The sequence below is a fragment of the Sabethes cyaneus genome, chromosome 2 (genome assembly GCF_943734655.1).
Source record: "Sabethes cyaneus chromosome 2, idSabCyanKW18_F2, whole genome shotgun sequence".
Classification (NCBI taxonomy): Eukaryota; Metazoa; Arthropoda; class Insecta; order Diptera; family Culicidae; genus Sabethes; species Sabethes cyaneus.
In genome coordinates this window covers 161,828,295-161,850,062 of record NC_071354.1, presented here as the reverse complement: position 1 = coordinate 161,850,062, position 21,768 = coordinate 161,828,295, and the positions used below count along the sequence as shown (strand labels likewise).

General features: G+C 41.3%; 1 protein-coding gene across 1 annotated transcript in view; it reads left to right on the top strand.

The window, feature by feature from the left end:
- The window catches only part of LOC128736261 (uncharacterized), a 63,957-nt gene extending 48,395 nt beyond the window's left edge, over positions 1 to 15,562 (top strand). Inside the window, exon 9 of the mRNA XM_053830738.1 lies at positions 15,187 to 15,562. Within this exon, the coding sequence (XP_053686713.1) occupies positions 15,187 to 15,562 (376 nt within the window). The remainder of the gene's footprint in view (positions 1 to 15,186) is intronic.
- The last annotated feature ends 6,206 nt before the right edge of the window (positions 15,563 to 21,768 follow it).

Sequence of the window (21,768 nt, the reverse complement as noted above, 5' to 3'; positions counted from 1 at the left end):
AAAAACGTGTTGTTAATTTGTCTTCCACTATTTTGCTTACGTAATTTTGGGGTTGTTCACAAATTACGTCGCTGAGTAGGAGGGATTCTAAGAAAGTGAGACATGAGTAATAGCATCGAAACCTTAAGACATAGCGTAATAGTTGCTTCAGAAAAGTTTCTTCATTTCAAAAGCATTTTCTAGTGGTGAAAAAATATTCTGACATTAGGGTGTTCCTAAGTAGATACAAAAAATATTTTCTTTAAAAAGTTATTATGAAGGCAACCATAGGTGAACACGTAGAAATAAAAAAAAACAAAAGATAGCTCCTAAAGGAAAAAAGATAGATCTCTACTGTCTTCGACGAAAATGTGCAATTTAATTCGATTACCGATTTTTTAGAACATTTAAAAGGCATACGAAGCGTTATTAAAGAGCTAGATCGAAAAAAAAAACTATTTTTAAGGGTGTCCCTAAGAGTTAGGCTCTATAACTTTCTTCATATAAGAAATACAAATCTTCAGTATTCAACGAGGTTTCTTGAAATTTGTTTTTCTACAAATTTTCTATAGACAGCAATCATTTCTGACTTAAAATAGAGAAAATATATTTTGTATCTGCTTAGGGACACCCTAATGCCCGAATGTTTTTTCATCACTAAAAAGTCTTAAGGTTTCGATGCTATTACTTATGTTTCACTTGTTTCGAATCCGTCCGGCTGCCCGCCGTGACGGTACAACGCGAGCTTCAATCAGTTGTAATTTGGGTTCTACTTACCTTGTCTTCATTCTTTAGGCACCGTTTTAAAGGTATTTTGGAGTACAAAGAGAATACGGATCATTAGATTGTTCGAATTTGTACTTTTCTGCGAAAGCGAAAAACTACACCTTTTTCGTGACGTTACAACGCAAAAAAGTGGCCTTATTTCATCCACTTGAAATACAAAATAATTGCAAAATTACATCTAAACTATTTGTGAAATGGATTCAGCATATATTCCTTTGTAAGTTGGTCGAAAATAAGTGATATTATGAAATGTTTTAGCGCACTGTAGCAGCATTTTTAGAAATATGACAAAAAATCGTTTATTTCTTGTATATTTCATTTATTTTCGATACGCGATTTTATATAACTTCCGAAAATGCTGGAATACCAGTTATGGCAGTTTTGAAAGGTTCAAACATTGCCCAATCATGGAAACATAATCAACAATCCTAAAAGCAAATTTTATAAAATATCTGGTTGGTATACCGGCCGGCGGAAATGTGTCAGTATATATTTTCAAGTTAACAAAGCTGACTGGCTAATTTAGCATTTTTATTACAACAAGTTTTATGCTTTATAGCTTTGTAGAATAAAGCGAAAAGTTTTATTAAATTATGGCGATTCCTGTCATACAGCAAAACATAATCGATTTTATTGCTGTCTTCCGCGGAGCATACTTGGGCTTAAATTCTTTCTTCCAAAAGGGTTATAAAAATTTTCTGAAGTGTGGGCCACTTGGCGGTATAATGGTATTATATCTGATTTTTAAAGATTGTGGGGATCTCTAAGTATTAATAGCAGTTTTATAAACTTGTCATTGAAAACCATCTAAAAATATAAAAAGCAAAGTCTTGGGTTATTAGCGCCTTTAAGACCTGAGCCTTCTTTATCGGCTGACTTCGCAGCCGGTTATTAGAGTACAGAACAATTATGGGGCTAGTGTAAAGGTTTCTACAGACTCCAGCAGTACCATCCAATCGAGATTCGAACATACGACGACTGGCTTGTTAAATTAGCATCGCACATCGAAGCTAACTGGGTGGTTATTTAAAGATAGAATAAAACTTAAACTGTTACTTGGAAGTTTACCAGCGAAATGTTTGATGTCTATTGTGAGTTCAACGCCATTTTTTGAACTAAAAGGCCCTCCTCTTCGCACTCGAATGACTTCGCGGAAAGATTCGTCTACACATTCAAGAGGAAGCAGAAGCAAAGTCTTTTGCCAAACTTTTTCTCGACAAACAAATTGTCAGTCTTTAGAAACGATTCGAATGCCAAATTAAGAGCACATGATTGTAAATTCCCTGGAAGAACGATAATTTGACCGAAGGCACGGCACAAAGCCAAAAAGTTATTCCCTACGGAACCTCGTTTGGGCCATAACCTGCGGGACAACGAGTGGAACTAGAAAACAGGAGGGACGCAAACCCTGATAAGGTTCCGCTGCATATAGTAGTGAACCCGTCAAGCAGCCAGTAACCGTTGAGTATCTTTTTGCATTCCTGAAACCAGAGCAGTCCGATATCCGGTATGTTGTAGCACTAACTATCTCCTCTTTGTTTTGAAATAAATGATCTCCGGTAAGAACGTAGTCTCCCTATTTAGACAAGGGCTACAACAGGCAAGAGCAGCTGACAGAACTTTAAGCACATGAAGTTCTCTTATGAACCTTCTCTGCTTTTCTAACAGGGTAGAAATATCTACAAAAGTAATACAATGCAATAAATGTAGGATTTATTAAACCTTCTACCTACAAAAATTTGGCTTTACGACACTTCACTGGAACCTTAGATAGATGGAAATGATGGAAAGATAGATGTCGGCATGCTCTTCAGTTTTTTCTTGACCTTGGAGATCAGCTGCTTCTCCGTTTAGGCCACGAAATTCTTGGAGTGGATTCTCCGTTTGAGGGTCATCCAAAATATGATGGGGGATGTTGGGATGGTTGGCGATCTTCCGGAGCCGGTCTATCTCTTCTAGTGATCTTGTGGCGGACACGACCGTTCGCTGTGATCTACAACCTGCACTCACTCAGCATGTTTGTGACCTAAAGGGTGTGCCACATCAAATTGCACCACCGAAGAAACGCTGTAGAAAATTACCTAATTGACCGATCCTATTCATACTTTCAGACAATAAAATATAAGCCATTAGTAAGCGTTTGGCATATTTATTTCATTCAACTTCCCCTGTGCTTGGAAGCATGCCTCAATTACTCCTATTTACAAATCTAGGAACTCGAACAACGTCGAAAACTATAGAGGAATCTCGGTTCTAAATATCATAGCAAAAGTCTTTGAGAAAATAGTTCAGCATTCGCTTTATGCAGCGGTTCGCCACGTAATCACCGATTATCAACATGGGTTTGTTAAAAATCGCTCCACCGTCTCTAACCTCATGTGCTTCGTAACTAACGTGATAAAGCGCATAGAGAAACGACAATAGGTAGATGCAATTTACATCGATTTCGCTAAGGTTTTTGATAAGGTGCCACACGTGCTAGCAATCGAGAAAATGAAGCGTATAGGTCTACCGGATTGGATATGTAACTGGTTGCACTCTTACTTGACTGGCCGGACTGCTTCCGTGAGTGTTCAAGGAATTAAATCCTATTACTTTCCTATTCCCTCCAGAGTACCCCAAGGCAGTATCCTAGGACCATTAATTTTCGTGATTTTTGTGAATAATATTTGTAATTGCATCGAATCGGAGAAATTGTTGTTTACGGATGACCTAAAAATTTTTAGAACCATTACATCCTCTCTCGTTGGAGATGCTTTGCAACGCGACATAAACAACTTGCTGCATTGGTGCCTTGTAAACGGTATGGAAGTGAATATATCGAAATGCAACATTATTTCCTTTTACCGCCTTCGTAACCCGCATCAGTTCACATACAAGATGCACGATAACGATATAAAATGCTGCAGCTCTATCAAGGATCTCGGTGTTACGATCGACAGTAAGATAAGGTTCGACGAGCATATTAGTACAATTACATCCAAAGCTTTCGCCATTCTTGGTTTTATACGTAGGAATACCACTGATTTCGATGATATTTATGCCTTGAAAACGCTCTATTGCTCTCTTGCTCGCAGTATTCTGGAGTATGCAGCACCGGTTTGATCTCCATACTCTATTACGCTTGTTACTAAAATTGAAAGCGTTCAACGTGCATTCATCCGGTTTGCACTGCGCCGTTTGCCATGGCAGAACCCGATACGGCTGCCGTCTTATGAAAATCGCTGTCAGTTAATAAGACTTAGTACGCTAGCTGAAAGAAGAGTAGTATCGCGCAGACTGTTTATTTTCGACCTACTAAAAGGGACTGTGGATTGCAGTTACATTTATGCACCTCGTCGGAATTTGCGAAATTATACGTTGTTCTGGACACCAACGCACCGACCCAAGCAACACAGCTTGTAATAGAATAGTATAACATTACATACACCAGAACTTCTCTATTACCAGAAAAGCGCAAAAAATTGAAGTCTAATGAAACAGCAATTGAAAGAAGTATGTATCAGGTTATTTCACACCATTTTGAAACGTTATTATAGCATAAGCTACAATTTGTTCTTCCAGTAGTTTAAATTTAGTAATGGAGACATAATAAAAACTTCGTGTTGACATGTTGACAAAAACAAACATTATTCATTTGATATGAGCTGTCAAATAAATTCATGTTATCATAAAACATCTCGAAACCTCAATAATAACAACACATGTTTTCAAAGTACGTTTATAGTACTTTTAAACGACTGCTTTTCATGAAGATTATTTTCTAACTTGTTTTGCGTGTTACTTGGGGAACATTGTATGGTCAGAATAACCCGTTGCACGCTTGTTGTAGACTTTTTAACGAAGTATCTCATGTACATTATCAGTAAAAGTAAGTTTCGAAAGGCAATTGTTAATTTAAGTTGATAGTACATAGTCTAGTACTAGTCTGTACAGAATTAAAAACTGCGAACAACAATATCATAACCGTATACTCGCACTTTACGCTTAACTCCATTCAAAAAGTTTTGTACAACATCTGACTACAGCTGTACACTGCTGTCTGTACGGAAACCTACTTTTTCTTCATGTCTTTCTCAGATTTGACATCCTTGGGATGCTTCTGTAATGCCTGCTTTAAAATAGCCCAGTATTTTTTGATGGGCCTTAGTTCCGGTGCATTGGGGAGATTCGTGTCCTTGGGTACGAAGGTAACCCCGTTGGCTTCGTACCACTCCAAGATATTCTAGTGGCACGAAGCTAGATCCGGCCAGAAGATCGTAGGGCCCTCGTGTTGCTTCGACAGAGGAAGCAAACGTTCTAGATACTCATTGAGGTAGATCTGTCCGTTTACAGTCCCGGTAGTCACGAACGGAGCACTCCGTTTGCCACATGAGCAGATCGCTTGCCAAATCATGTATTTCTTGGCAAATTTTGAAACTTTCTGCATCCTAACTTCCTCCGGAATATCAAACTTGTGCTGGGTGGTGAAGTACAGTAGCCCCGGAAGCTGCCGGAAGCCCGCCTTGACGTAAGTCTCGTCATCCATGATGAGAGAGTTGAGGATTTTTCAGGCGTTTGCGCAAAATAAATTCGCGACGTTGCTTTTTGGGTAACACCATTTTTTCCAATTTTTGATAAACTGACCGCGATAAAAATACAGTGTAGACAATACACTCTAAATTACTTTTACCCAAATTTTCAAGAGAAAATACCCAATGGGTAATTTTCAACAGCGCTTCTTCCGTGGTGGAATTTGATGTAGGACAGCCTTTATCATACACACAGCAATTCTCGATCATCTTCGATCGACCATATATCCGATAAACTACCCGATGATGACGATCATCGGCCAATCTATCCCACACCAATGATGATGATCATCGGCTAATTCACTATGCAATCCAGTTATATAAATCGATTTACTGGAAATAAAGTTTAGTTCTTAGCCAACCATTGTTTGATGTTATACTTTAGTATTGGGAAATTTATTGTCATACAAGAGACGGCCCAAAATCCCGAAAAATCTCCAAGACCAGGTACGGCCAAAAGACTACACCCTTCTACGCATAATACTCATGCATGAAAACGGCAACTTCCGGCAGGCACTTCGTAGCGTATGTCCTCCCGTTCACTGCTATCCACGAAGGAAAGTTCAGCGGCTTGGATATTTCCTTCTCGCTAATCGTCAGCTACTGAATGACCTTCTTCGGGAAATTGTCGGAAAAGACATATATGACGTCATCGTATAGTTCTTTGGTGGGGGACGTAAAGTACCCGGTCCCCTGGCAGTCGCTGTCGCCCAGCGTCAAATATGTCTCGTCATGACCACGACATGGCGCTTTGCCGGAAAGGTTTTTTATCAGCTCCTTCAGCCGTTTCTCCTGTGTCATTACCTGCGGTTCAGACACGGCCGGCCTTGATAGACACCGCACAAAAATGTCCATTTTGGTCAGATATTTCTTCACCGTCCGTCTTCACGATTCATTTCAACCCCCACGGAACGAGGAGGCCCCGGTTTGCCTGTTTAGCTTCCGTAGCAGGTTACGGTCGCGTAGCACCGTCGCACTATGGGGCAGAACCCGAAAAAGCTCGGACAAAACCTCAAAATTTTTATTTGAGATCAAACTTAATATTCTACGTATAGTAGACACATAATCTATAAGAAATATACATAAATTGTTTTAATAAGTAGTTTTTCAATAGGCATTAAAGACGGTGAAACACAGTGTAAAAAAATTTTGGAAAATGAAAAAATAAATATCATTTAATCTTTTAGTATCTGGCTACCATGCTGCTTAAAATTCTATACTTTTAAAGGACAATTCACATTAAAGGGATTATAAACTAATAGTTTAGGTGATATTAAGACAGATTTTTTACTAGTAGGCTTTGTTCTGACGAAGTGTTTTAGAACAAAATATTTGTTATTTTTGTCAATTTTCAATAGCGTGTAGAAAAAGATTTCCACAGATTTCCGCTCTGACACTACCATAAAATCAACATTCAGGGTGTTAACTAGTAACAAGCAAAAAATTAGCTGCTACTAGTTGCGATGTTCGGAGATATTCAAGTTTTTCGAATGCATGTTTTCCGGCATTTTAGGCTACAAATTAGTAAATGCGCGCGCCAGTACGAAGTTCATTCCTGCTGTACGTTAAATAGTCATACTTGTGTATGTAAGACATAGCATTATTATCGTTATGAGATACATCGGAGTCGATAAGGGGAAATCAGGACATTGTAAAGGCGACTAGTTAACAGCTTTTTCCCAATTAGCTCTGTTTCAAGTCAAGTTGGCAGAAGAATATGTTCGATTGGACTTTCAGCTCGATTCAACTAGCCTCCATTTTGTTTATTTAGAGTCGAACATGTTGATACATGTTTGCAGGATAAACAGATTGCTATACTCTGTCAGTTACTCGTTATTTTTTGTGCCTTCTGCCAGGATTTGGCTGAGCCCGATGACAGCCTATCTCGCCACTCATATCCTTTTGCTGCGTATGGCCAAACTAATGAATTAAAAAAATTATATGAATGCACTAAGTTAGCCTATATAGTAAACCCTCTACCTGTAATGGACACTCGGATAAAATTTCGGTATTTATTAGCTTATACTTCTTATTTCTGAGGATATATAACATGAAACAGACCGTACTAAACATAACACACATTTGAGTTGATAAAATTTTAGCTGCATTTCATTATTAATGCTTTAAAATTGGGTCCTATAATGGACCCGGTCGTTATTCTATTGTAAACCGCAAGGGTCCATGAAAGGAAAATGGACATTCCAATCTGTTTTAAAAAATCTGTAAAATATAGATTTGCATCAGAAATTGATATATTTAGGCTTATTCGAAAGTTACTAATATTGTAAGTGCCATTGGTTGGGTGTTTAGCGTAACGAGTTCAAAATAATGTATAGAAAGGTCCACAAATGGTTGATTTACCCTATACCAGAATAATAATACTAAATTACTCTTGATATACAGATTGTGATAATTTGTATAGGAGGTCGTCAGACTACCAATTTCGACTACTTAAAAAATGTGTTTAAGTATTTAAAATATTTATAACTTGATTCCCGTAAGTCCTACAATTTTGGTATGTTCAGTAACTTTACAGGACAAACAACTTTTCTGAAGACACAATATTTCTAAAGTCATTATTTAAAAAGTTAGATCTCAACGCCATCTACAGGAATAAAAATACAACTACTTAAAATTTACAGAAAGATGCGCAATTTTATTACAGACAATGTTGCTGAAGACAATAAAGCTTTACGAAGCATATGAAAGAAGTTATGAGGTTTTGTCCGAGCGCCGGATCAATCTGCCCCACTGTGCGTCGGGCGGCCGAAACCAGGCTTCCGTTGGACGCTCTCGGTTTTCTACAGAAAGGAGAAGATGTTGTAAATGTTGGATCGGCTACATCCAGCGGACATGACGTATCACGATAACCAAGTTCTTTACTTCGGGGTAATGATGACAGTATGAACAAAGCAACGAACGTAGTTGCTGGACAGTTTTCGCCATAGCTGCTTGCTCACACCGCTGCCTTTTTTTTTCTTTAACCGAAAGGGTTGGCATGGTTGGTGATGCAAAGGTGGATTCACCAACATGTGGTAGCGTATCTGCATGAAAAACCCTAAAATCAGGCCAATCTTTCAATGTTTAATGTTTAATGTTAGTTTGCAATATTGTGAGTTACATGAACTTATTGCTATTAGCTTTACTTTTGATAAAGTATATTTTAATTTGTTGTCCACTTGCGTAGTTTATGGCCCTGGCGTACTCAGCTTGAAACACAATGAGTCACGTGCCTCACTTTACCTACAGAATTTAATGTAAAAAAATAATTTAAGGTATTACCATGGTGTACAGAGATTTTAATTCAATAGCTCGATATTTTTGCGAAAATTAAACAAACTACGCAAAAATGAGATCCTGTTTCAAACAGGCTTGATTTTGCTCATCTTAAGGTGAAATTAGCAGTCATCGATTCTGCCAATTTCGAAAGCAGTTTGTTTGTTTGAAACAAAAATTCTGTTCATGAAAATATCTTCATTGTGTTCATATTTGCAAGAAGAATGCAGTATTTACGTTTTTACAAACAGAACCCCGCTTTTGGGCCCAAAACCTGCTTCCGAAATTGAGCTTTCCGACGAAAAGTCAATGACTGCTAGTTTCCCGTTATGCATCAGAGACAGCAATCTGCTTCTCACAATACCCAAGAGCTTTCGCTTTCTGTTCAACCGTTCGCTCTCCTCCCTCCAAATGAAGGAACAGAAGGAGCATAACTACAAGCAGAGCTAATCTTTTCTTTGCACACTGGAGACAAAAGACTATTTACTCCGTATCCCACAGCGAATATCGGACAGGTAATTATATGGACGGAAACGAGCTGCGTGAGCTTGAGAGCATGCATTCGGTAGTGCTCCGGGTGAAAAAGAAAAACGAAACAAAACTGAAGCTCATTCGGGGGCAGAAAAGAGCAGCAAAAAAACTCGTCGCTTGTCGGAGAAGGTAGTATCCAACGGAGAGAGAGCAAATCGATTCGTCTTCTGTGCTTTGCCAGTAAAACACCGAGAATTAAGAATATTTTCAGAGCACGGAAAAAGCCTGGTCTCAAATATAAATTCGAGTCTAATTTCAGCTTAATTTCAAGTTCAATTTCTAATCGAATCGAAACCTGTCTGATCACAAGTGAAAATTTAAATTCAATTTAAAATCGTATTTCAAATCCATTTCTAAGAACAATCTCATTACAAGTCCCATTTCATGTTTAAGCAAGTTTCAAGCCTTAATTGGCACAAAATTAACCCCAATTTAATTTAGAATTTCGTGTCCAAACTTAAATAAAATTTCAAGTTCAATTTTAAGTCTAATATTAAGTCCAATTTAATTTCAATTTCAAGCAAAAGAAGCCCTATTTCATATCCCGTCCGTTGAGAGTACTAATTTATGATTGATATGTTCAATTTGGTGTCCAAATTCAAGTACAATTTCAAGTTTCATTTAATGTCCAACTTTGAGTTCAATTTGTAGCAAAGCCTCAAGTTTTAATTGGTCGAACCTAGAGTCAAATTTTAAATCAAGTATAATTCAAGTTTAATTCTACGTCTAATTTCAATTCCTATTTCAAGCCCAGTTTGCGTACAATATCAAAACCAATTTCAAGTTTAATTTCAAACCCAGTGAAGTAAAACTTCGGTTCTATTTCAAGTCCAATTTCAACGCCGATTTTAACTTAATTCAAGTGCGATTTATAATCCCGCTTCGTGTTCAAAAAAGCAAAACTTTGACCTTAAACGTTTTTCTAAGACTTGACCCTTTTTTATCGACAAATTTCGCACCGCCTAGCCGAGATTGGAACATACGATTACTGGCTTGTTAGACCAGCGTTTTTTTGCACCGCCACCGGTACCTCGAAGCGAAATGGGCGATACTTCAAATCCAATTTACGTTATATTTCAAGTCTAATTTTATATCTCACTTCATGTCCTATTTCATGTAGAATTTTACTTCGAATTTGAAGTCGAAATACAAGTTCCGTTTTGAGTTTCCGGTTAGTTTCGAGGTCAAGCTGCAAGTCTTAGTTGACCCAAATCTCGTGTCCAATTTTATTCCGTCCAAGTTTAAGTCCGAATCCTTCAAATTTAGATCAAAACTCTAATCTAATGTCAAGTTAAATTTTTTGACTAATTTCAAATACAATTTCGAGTCTACTTGGGTGTCCAGGGCGGGGGTTCGCCTTTGCTGTTGTATTTTACGCCGACCTCCTAATGTTTCTAGTCCAAGCAAACGACAGTGATCGGGATAAGATGGTATATTATTATGGTCTCGCCAGGGCAGATTGCACAGAGCCAGTCGTATAAACCTTTTCTGTACTCGTTTGATCCGGAGATGATTCCAGTAGAGCTGGCGCGGAGTGCAGATAAGACATGCACTTTCAAGGATTTTTTATATTTTTTTTAATATTCATGTGGATTTTTTAAAGGGCTTCAAATGGTGAGTTGACAACCTGGAAGGAGCGTCAAACACAGCTCTGGTCCTCACAAGCTCCCGCCTCACGCCTCCACGAGTCATATGATACCAAATGCGGCGTAGCCTGGGCAATGTTGTCAGTCTGACAATAGCGAAGTGAGGAGGTGCGACGCGAATACTGGCGCGGTAACCATAGCATGGCGGTAGAGGAAATGCTTCGTCAAACACGAGCGTCTGTTCACCAAGGAGGTGCGGCTCAAACAGCGTCTGTTCTCCATGTTAGGGGCGGCTGATTATTATACTCGTCCTTATGCCAGCAGGGACTCTAAACAGTGCTGTGCACGATGGTCCTCCGGCGAGACAGGGGGTTAGGGGCAGGCCCAACAAGCCGCCCTGGAAAACTAAAAGTTACCAACAACGAAGAAGAAAATAGGGATCGGAACAATCGGCGTCGACCCACGCGACGAAATAAGGACTACGATTGGAAACTCGGGACATGGAATTGCAAATCGCTCGGCTTCCCGGGTTGCGATAGGATAATATATGATGAATTACATCCCCGAAACTTCGAAGTCGTAGCACTGCAGGAACTTTGCTGGACAGGACAGAAGGTATGGAAAAGCGGGCATCGAGCGGCTACTTTCTACCAGAGCTGTGGCACCACCAACGAGCTGGGAACCGGCTTTATAGTACTGGGAAAGATGCGCCAGCGTGTGATTGGTTGGCAACCGATCAACGCAAGGATGTGCAAGTTGAGGATTAAGGGCCGTTTCTTCAATTACAGTATCATCAATGTGCATTGCCCACACGAAGGGAGACCCGATGACGAGAAGGAGGCGTTCTACGCGCAGCTGGAGCAGGTGTATGATGGCTGTCCGCGACGGGACGTGAAAATCGTCATCGGTGACATGAACGCGCAGGTAGGACGGGAAGCTATATATAGACCGGTAATCGGGCCAAACAGCCTGCATGCCGCAACGAACGACAACGGCCAACGATGCGTAAATTTTGCAGCTTCCCGCGGAATGGTAGTCCGAAGTACCTTCTTCCCCCGCAAAGATATCCACAAGGCCACCTGGAGATCACCAGACCAACGAATAGAAAACCAAATTGACCATATTCTAATCGACGGTAAATTCTTCTCTGATGTTATAAACGTTCGCACCTACCGCAGTGCGAATATAGATTCGGATCATTTCCTAGTTGCAGTTTGCATGCGCTCAAAACTCTCGACGGTGCATAACACGCGTCGAAGTCGTACGCCGCGACCCAACATCGAGCAGCTACGAGTCACCGGAGTTGCCCAGGAATACGCGCGGCAGCTGGAAGCAGCGCTACCAACGGAAGAGCAACTTGGCGCAGCAACTCTTGAAGATGGTTGGAAAGGCATTAAGACCGCCATCGGTAGCACTGCACTAGCGGCACTAGGTACAATGAATCCGAACCGAAGAAACGATTGGTTCGACGGCGAATGCGAGCAATTAGTGCAGGAGAAGAATGCAGCACGTGCGAGGATGCTGCAATACCGTACGAGGGCGAATGTGGATCGATATAAACAAGCACGGAACAGGCAAAACTCAGTCTTCCGGAGGAAAAAGCGCCAACAGGAAGATCGGGATCGCGAGGCGATGGAAGAATTGTACCGTGCTAACGATAAACGGAGGTTCTACGAGAAGTTAAACCGCTCGCGCAAAGGCCATGTGCCGCAGGCCGATATGTGTCGAGACTCAGACGGTAATCTTCTCACGAACGAACGTGAGGTGATCGAGAGGTGGAAGCAGTATTATGACGAGCACCTTAACAGCGATGTAGCTGAACATGGAGGTGACGATATGGCAATAGATCTTGGAGCACGTGCAGAAGACGACAGAATACCAGCCCCTGACCTCCAGGAGGTAGCAGAAGAGATCGGTCGGCTGAAGAACAATAAAGCGGCTGGGGCTGATCAGCTACCCGGCGAGCTGCTGAAATACGGTGGTGACGCACTGGCTAGAGCGCTGCACTGGGTCATTGTCAAGATTTGGGAGGATGAGCTACTACCGGAGGAGTGGACGGAAGGCATCGTGTGTCCGATCTACAAAAAGGGCGACAAGTTGGATTGTTGCAATTACCGCGCAGTCACACTGTTGAACGCCGCCTACAAGGTACTCTCCCAACTTTTATGTCGTCGACTATCACCATTTGCAAAGGAGTTCGTGGGGCAATATCAAGCGGGATTCATGGGTGCCCGTGCCACCACGGACCAGATTTTCGCGCTTCGGCAAGTGTTGCAGAAATGTCGCGAATACAACGTGCCCACGCATCATTTATTCATCGACTTCAAATCGGCGTACGACACGATCGATCGAGATCAGCTATGGCAGATTATGCACTACTACGGATTTCCGGATAAACTAACGCGATTGGTCAAGGCGACGATGGATCGAGTAATGTGTGTTGTTCGAGTATCAGGGGCAGTCTCGAGTCCCTTTGGATCTCGAAGAGGGTTACGGCAAGGTGATGGGCTTTCATGTTTGCTGTTTAACATCGCTTTGGAGGGTGTGATAAGAAGAGCGGGTATAGACACGAGTGGCACGATATTCACGAAGTCCGTCCAGCTTCTTGGTTTCGCTGACGACGTTGACATCATTACACGTACCTTTGAGAGGATGGCGGAAACGTACATCGGACTGAAAGCTGAAGCCAAACGGATAGGACTTGTCATTAATGTATCGAAAACAAAATACATGAAAGGAAGAGGTTCTAAAGAAGTGAATGCTGACCTCCCTCCCCGAATTCATTTAGACGGTGATGAAATCGAGGTGGTAGAAGAGTTCGTGTATCTGGGCTCACTGGTTACCGCAGACAACGACACCAGCAGAGAAATACAAAGACGCATTATGGCAGGAAATCGTGCCTACTTTGGACTCCGTAGGACGCTGCGATCGAACAAAATTCGCCACCGCACGAAGTTAACAATCTACAAGACGCTGATTAGACCGGTAGTCCTTTACGGCCATGAGACATGGACTATGCTCGTGGAGGACCAACGCGTCCTTAGTGTTTTCGAACGGAAGGTGTTGCGCACCATCTACGGCGGAGTGCAGATGGAAGACGGAACGTGGAGGAGGCGAATGAACCATGAATTGCATCAGCTGCTTAGGGAACCACCCATCGCTGCCACTGCAAAAATCGGTCGCCTGCGATGGGCTGGGCATGTCGTGAGGATGTCGGACGACTGCCCGGTTAAAAAAGTTCTCAATAACGATCCGACTGGAACGAGACGGCGGGGCGCGCAGCGAGCAAGATGGATCGATCAAGTGGAAGGCGACCTGCGGACCCTACGTAGACTACGTGGCTGGCGAATTGCGGCCATGGACCGAGTAGAATGGAGACGACTTCTTCGTACAGCAGAGGAAACCACGGCCTGGAGCTGATTAAGTAAGTAAGTAAGTAAGTAAGTAACACGATAGGCAGTTTGTGCCGATAGAATGTAATTACCTCACATTTGGTAATATAAATCCGTCAAACAATTCGATTTGCACCAATTCTCAAATGTATCCAACACAATTTGAAGACGACGGTAATCCCCAATGCAACGAATCGTCAAGTATATTTATAGGTAAAATAAAATAAATAAAAATTGTCCCAAGTTACTGCCTTGGGGTACACCGGATTGATTTGTGAATGGGGACGATACTTTCGACCCGAGTTTCACTAGAACCCTATCGGACAAATACGAGTGTAGTCATGTGACAAACTCGATTTTATCGAGGTCGTCCAGGACCGTTTCGGTAAGAATTAAAACGTCACACATGCAATCAGCTGTGCTTAGGAAGATTTCTTCGAGTTTTATTCGTAGCCCGCGCGCGTTCTGGTAGCTGATCCAACTATCAATACATTTGCGATATAAAATTATAATAGGATAACAGGATAACATTTGTATTTTTTTTTTATTTGAATTATTTTAACTACCCTAATGAAGCTTAACTTTTAGTAAACCACCTTCAAAATTTTGTTACGTTTGTCGTGTTGTTATTACACGTTCAGCCATAACCTTTTTTTATTCTGTACAGTTTACCAAAAAGCTTTCATCAATTATGTGAATAGATGTGAGATTCGCTTTATCTATGTTTTCGTCTCGATTCTCGCTAGAGTCTCGCTATACTTTGAATAGACTTTTTTTCAATTTATACACATAGTCAACAACCTTTGCAAACGCATGCATTGCCCTCACTGCAGAAACACTAGGAATCATGTTTTCACCTTCCTTTCCCGTTTGTTTTCTTACCGAAATTTTTACTATTCCTGCATAAACGTGTGTGTTGTCTGATCTAGCTATTTTTCTGATCAACCAAACCAGTGCAGTGCTCGCTTCTACAGTTCACTTCTGTCTCTTTCTGCCGGTCGTTCCGTGCGGTCTTCATTGTCTATGTTGTCCTGGCTGACCACACGGGATGATCTAAATTTGCAGATTACGACGGTTGAATGAAGCCGGCATAATGGACCACCAGAGACACGTTTGGCAGGAACCGAAACCGAAATGTGTGCGCAAAATAGCGCCAACGGATCTGATTGTTGGCATGGATAGTGTTTATTCGGCGTTTATCCTGCTGTTCGCCGGTTCGCTCCTGTCCGCTGGCTTACTGTTGATTGAGATACTGCATCACCGGCTGCTGCGGCTGCTGGAACTGCGAACCGAGCTGTGCTGGGATTCGCGACGACGGCGGTGGCATCAGGCTCGGCAATGGCCACAACAACGACAACTGCTTCGACCTCAACCGGCGGGATTCGAAAAACTTCCGCCGCAGCTTTGGGATCGCGACCGCGTTTATCCCTATGCAGATTGAATTGATTTCGGTTGGATTGTTCCGGTAGAGACAAACTGGCTTTTTTTCGTTCAACAAGGGATAACATTTTTTTGCGATTTAGGATTTGATAGGCGAAAAATAACGACTGCTTGAACAACTTTAAGCTGGAGTAGTACATGCACAGCCACTATCAGTAGAACAAATATGGTATGGATTCTTGATAGAACTCATGTTATAGTTTATTACATCTTAATAGAGCTCATGCCATTTTTTGCATGATAGTTTGTATCTAGCATGAGTATCGAATATCACATTTTATTTTTATTTTTCGTTCAAGAATTTTTTCCATAAGACGAGTTTTAGTAAATATTTTCTAGGTTTGCTCTGAATGTCGATTATTTTATTTACGAAAATGTGTTACTTAAAGTTTCAGCACGTAGAAGCAGGCATATTTGACAAGCTACATATAACTTAAAAAGTTTTAAACTAATGTTACAGAAAAATAATAAAGCTAGAACAAAGAGCACTAGCTAGGCTGAATTCTTTCTCGATTATTTTCGCAAAAGAAAAGACTATATTCTGTATTGTCTACCTAAGTGTCGTTTGTCTGTACTTTGAATCATTCATTGGTTCCGCAAATCTCAGGTCAATAAATGTAGTGATAATTTGTACACCATACAATGCACATGTGCCAACCAAAGCCTCTAAATAACACATACCTACTAAATTTGTACGACGTTTTACCCAGCTTAGCCGTGTCGAAGAAAATTTATTCGCTCAAATGGCGCATTTATAGTGCTTCATCAATATTTACTTCTACTTATCCATTCCACTTATATCGAGCCGAGCGCACACCTGCGACTGTGTCGAGTGCGGGAAAGCCAGCCTTTCTGCTCTGGCCGGAATGTGCCGAATAGCGTGTAACCAGCGACAGCATGCGAGAGCGAGACACTGCCACTGTGAGGCTTTTTGTACTGCAGTATAAGCCTTTGATGGCGTCGGAAGAAACTGTATGTATCCTTAACTCTACACCTAAATATACATACGATACGGAAGGCATTCGGCACATAACTCTAGTCGACGCATAAGCTAAAAGCAATAGAGCTGCTGGATGGAAGTGCATATTGCATAAGCTTACACCGTATATAGTAAAATGTCGTGCCCTCAGACAGGCCAGAGGCAACACAGCTTTCGGTAAACCATGGAAAGGCTACTGTTGTTGGATAACAGCATGTGCTCTAAATTGCTCAGTGTGGCACAGTGTGCCGACTTATTGCACCAAAAGGACGGAAAACATCTCAGACTCTAAATTCAGAGGTTTCAATCTTTCCAAAGGATTAATGTTTAAACAATTTTTTAGCTGGCCAATCAGTCAGCAACACTTTTTCCAGCGGTACGAAGAAGAAACTAAACTGAAAACTGGACTGGACTTCTCTCGTAGCTCTTCGAAAGGAAACCTTACACGAGAAGAAAAGTTTTCTAGCAGTAGAAAAGTTTGAAGCAGCTAATTTTTTCCCTTTTATAGAGGTTTTTCAGTGGCTGGTGTCGTTCCACGAGTGCACTAATGACGGTCAGAGGAACTCAGAACAGGGAATGATGCAGAATAATGCCTCCTCGATTCGAAAGTTGTGGAGCTGCTTTACAATAGTTGTAGGTACTACTGGAAGTGTGATTTTGGTTCCCAAAATCGATCCTATATGTATATGTATAAAATGTATAACAAACAAACAAACAAACACACTCACACACTCTCTCTCACACACACACACACACACACACACACACACACACACACACACACACACACACACACACACACACACACACACACCCGGAGAATATTGTCGCCGAGATGTGTTGCGAAGGGGTCACTTGGAATACCAATAAAGGAGTAGTAACGCAAGTAACGTGTCTGAACTGCATCGCAAATGGAAAAAACAGGCAGCGATTCAACCACGGAGAGTTGAACACATCCCAAGTAACAATTATAGGTTTTTTACGTTCCAATAATGGTTTCCATGACCAATTTTACATAACCGTTAATAAAACTATGAGCTCCACCAGAACTTTCTGATGACCGCTATAATATTGGCTTCTGACCAAGTGGCCCACTCCTCAGAATGTTTTCATAACCTCTACAGGAATCAGGTTATAGTAGTTATAGTATCAGATTACAGGCTCAAGTAGTCGTAGTCGTATCATATCGTATCAGTGGTCGTGCTGAAAGCAGCAATATAACCGACTAAGCTTTCCCTGCTTGACAGCCACCACCATAATTTAATAAAGCTTCTCACTTTTCGCTCTGGTAAAAGCTAAATCAGTCCGCCAGCTTTGTCAACTTAAAAATATATCCGTGAGAAGAAAAGTTGAAGTTTTACTGTCAGATCATTCTGAACGATTTGGTTTATAGCGACCATAATAAAATATCCCATAGAATAAATAATGAATTTTGAGCAATCTTACAAGGAAACATCACTATCGGTCACAGGCTTCGAGCTTAACCATATACACCATAGCGTAGTCCTGTCGATCGAGAACTTCACTGCACTGCTCGTATAGGTGTAGCCTATAGAACTTTTTTGAGAAACCATAACTTGAAATTTGTATGGGCATTTGACTTAATGGAGGCGCATGGTACATTGTGAATATCCTAAACGTTTAAGTAACAGATCAAAAAGAGAATGATATGGTTTGAAAAAGGATGATTAGATTATACAAATCCCTTTTTCGTTCACCTGAAAGTGTTATTAAACTTTTCTCCTCGTTAATTCTGGTACGCATGTTTGGTGCTCTGAATTGAAACTACAAATGTAATTGAAAAAGCAAAAATTCGTCGAAGATTTTTTTTTGCATGTTGCGTCTCTTGAAAAATTAAAACCAAATTGCGTTGGTGTATTAAATTCATATGGATGTTCATCAATGAAGTCGGTCCGATACCATGAATACCATGATACCATAAAAACTTTCAACCCTTGGTACCAAAGCATGTCTAGAATTGCCCCTTAAATGGCCGATTAATGTATATATCTGCCGTTTACAGAACCGAGGTTGAGTCAGGCGGAAGTAAAATTATTTTCAACTTTTTCTGAGTGATTTGCGGCTACTCCACCATTTGCTTATAACCGGACCACGAATTAATTTTTGAAACTCTGTCATCTTCAACTATGTCCAATAACACCTCCTTCATCCTTTACTTACTTGACTTTTTTGGCGACAATCCACTTATCGAATCCATGCCGAATTCAGGAGCCGTCTCCACATTTCTCGGTCTTGGACTACCGCTCTCCAGTCGCCCCTAACACCCGCTGTTCTAGCATTCTCGTCAACAGCGCTCATCCAAGGGGTACGCGGTCTGTTTTCGCTGGTCTCTCATCGAACATCCTTGCTACGTGACCAGCCCATTTTAACCTGCCGTGGTTTAGTCGCTTCACAATATCCGCATCTTGGTTTACTTGGTAGATTTCATGATTCATGCGCCTGCGCCACACTCTTTTGTCTGATATGCCGCCAAGAAGTGATCGTGAAAATGATAAAAAAGGACAAGAGCTAGTCGGCCGCTTTCTTTCAATTTCCACGGTTTGTGGCCATAGAGTACCACCGCGAGAATTTGCTCCTTACAGGGCGCGAGTTTTGTACGGAGTTGCAGGCTACGGGACTTCAGCTGGCTACGTAATCCGTAAAAGGCCCTGTTGCCATTTACGTACCAAGGGAAATAAACTACTTCATCTCCAACTATCACCACCGCAGTTCCAACACCCACGGGTCAACATATACTTTGTTTTAGAAGAATTTATAAAAAGGCTCATTCAGGCAGCTTCCACTCCAAGACGCGTATTCGCTGTATCCACAGCACCACGGTTAATACCGATGATACCGGTGTCGTCCGCAAACGCTAGGAGCATATGAGATTTCGTGAAGATGGTACCGATTCTCTAAATGCCTTCCCTTCGAATAGCACCTTCCAATACAATGTTGAAAAGCAAATTCGATAGCCCGTCATCTTGCTTCAAACCATCTAATGTCACAAATGAGTCCGATGTTTCACCTGCTATCCTAATGCTTAATTGGAACCATTAACAATAGAACGTTTCAGCCTTATCAGTTTTGTTGGCAAACCATGTTCGAGCATAATTTGCTACAGCTCATTGCGTTTAACTGAACCGTACGTCACCTTAAAGACTATGAACAAATGGTGAGTCTGCAAGTTGAATTCCCGGAATTAATCGAGGATTTGTCGTAAGGTGAACATTTGGTCCGTCTTGGAGCGTCTCTCTCGAATACCGCACAGGTATTCGCCAACAAAGATTTCCTGCAAAGGCATCAGTCTGAGAAACAGGATACGAGGCTTGACGGCCACAAGCCGCGAATAGTGCCGGCGACCCTGAGCTAGCATCCGTACATATTGCTTATAGGGTATCGTCTTAACAAAAATGAAGGGGCCCTCAATAAGGGGCATGGTGCCGCATATGTACGTTTCCAGATGTTTGGAAGGAGTCCATCTTATTCCCGATACATAAAAAGGGAGATCGTGGTGACGTGACCAACCACCGTGGAATTACCTCCTTGAGCAGTGGCTCTAAACTACTTGAGATTCTTGTGAGCAAGCAACTAATGTACGAAGCTAAGCGACATAATTCCTGTGATCAGCATGAATTCTACCCTGGGCGATCTACTATCATTAATCTGGTGGAATTTACATCATACTGCATACGATACCTTGAAAATGGTGTTCAAATCGACACGGTATATACTGATATGAAAGCTGCCTTCGACCGTGTGGATCACAACCTGATTTTAGCCAAAATTGAACATATGGGTACGGCATCAAATTTTGTAAACTGGCTAAAGTCATACCTGGTTAATCGTCGCCTCTCAGTAAAATTAGACGATGTCTCCTCTAGCGAGTTTTGTAATCATTCTGGCGTTCCACAAGGAAGCAACGTCGGACCGCTATTGTTTTTCTTATTCTTTAACGACGTTTGTGCTGTACTTCCACGAGGATCCAGATTGCTGTACGCTGATGATCTTAAAATGTTTGTGCCGGTAAAATCTATTGAAGACTGCTGTGAACTACAAACACTAATCGACATTTTGTGTTTGGGTTTAGTTGATTTTTTTTCGGTGAAGGAATGAAACAGTATCAGATTTTCTGCGCTACGCGTTTCAGCCTACTATATTTCATGCAGCCTTCTTCGGACGCAAGAAAACACGTCTTAATCCTACGAGTGTTTCATACTAAATACTCGAATTCATACTCGAATTAGTATGAAACACTCGTAGGATTAAGACGTGTTTTCTTGCGTCCGAAGATGGCTGAATGAAATATAGTAGGCTGAAACGCGTAATGCAGAAAATCTGATACTGTTTCATTCCTTCACCGAAAAAATCAACTAAACCCAAACGTATAATTGAAATGTGATCCAAACATTCGAAATAATCGACATTTTTGCAGATTGGTGTCTAAAGAATGAGCTTTCCATTAGCGTGCACAAGTGTTCGGTCATCTCTTTTAATCGCAAGAAAGAACCTATTATATGGAACTACCGCATCAGCAACGAAGTACTGGACAGAGTACACTGAAGTCGCTTTTTACGCGAATTTCGGAATTTACGCGGTTTTTACGCAGTTTTGATTTACGCGGGACGTATCCTTCACGTAAAAAGCGACTTGAGTGTATATGTAATCAAAGACTTGAGAGTGCTTCTTGATATCAGCCTCTGTTTTCGGGAATACTATTCATATGTAATATCTAAAGCCAATCAAAATTTGGGCTTTATATTTAGGGTATCCAAAGAATTTAGAGATCCATATTGCTTATGTGCCCTGTACTTCTCAATCATGCGTTCTATCCTAGAGTATGCTGCTGTAGTTTGGAGCCCCTACGCTGGAATTTGGTCCTTCAGGTTGGAAGCAGTACAAGCCAAATTCTTACGGTATGCTTTGAGATTTCTACCCTGGCGAAATCCTTTAGTGCTTCCGCCGTATCAAGACCGCTGTAACCTACTCAATATTGAAACTCTCGACAATAAGAGAAAAACTGAAAGAGTTCTGTTCATCAGGAAAGTTTTAGTGGGCGAAATGGACGCTCCAAACATCCTCGCTCAAATCAATGTCAATGCCACTCCACGTGCGCTTCGAGACGTATAATTTCTTCGCCTGGACTTCCGACGAAGGCCACCCTACTGGCATCTCTATATCGTGCTGCAGTGAGTGACAGCGAGAGCTTGCCCCGGGTTCAAAATTTT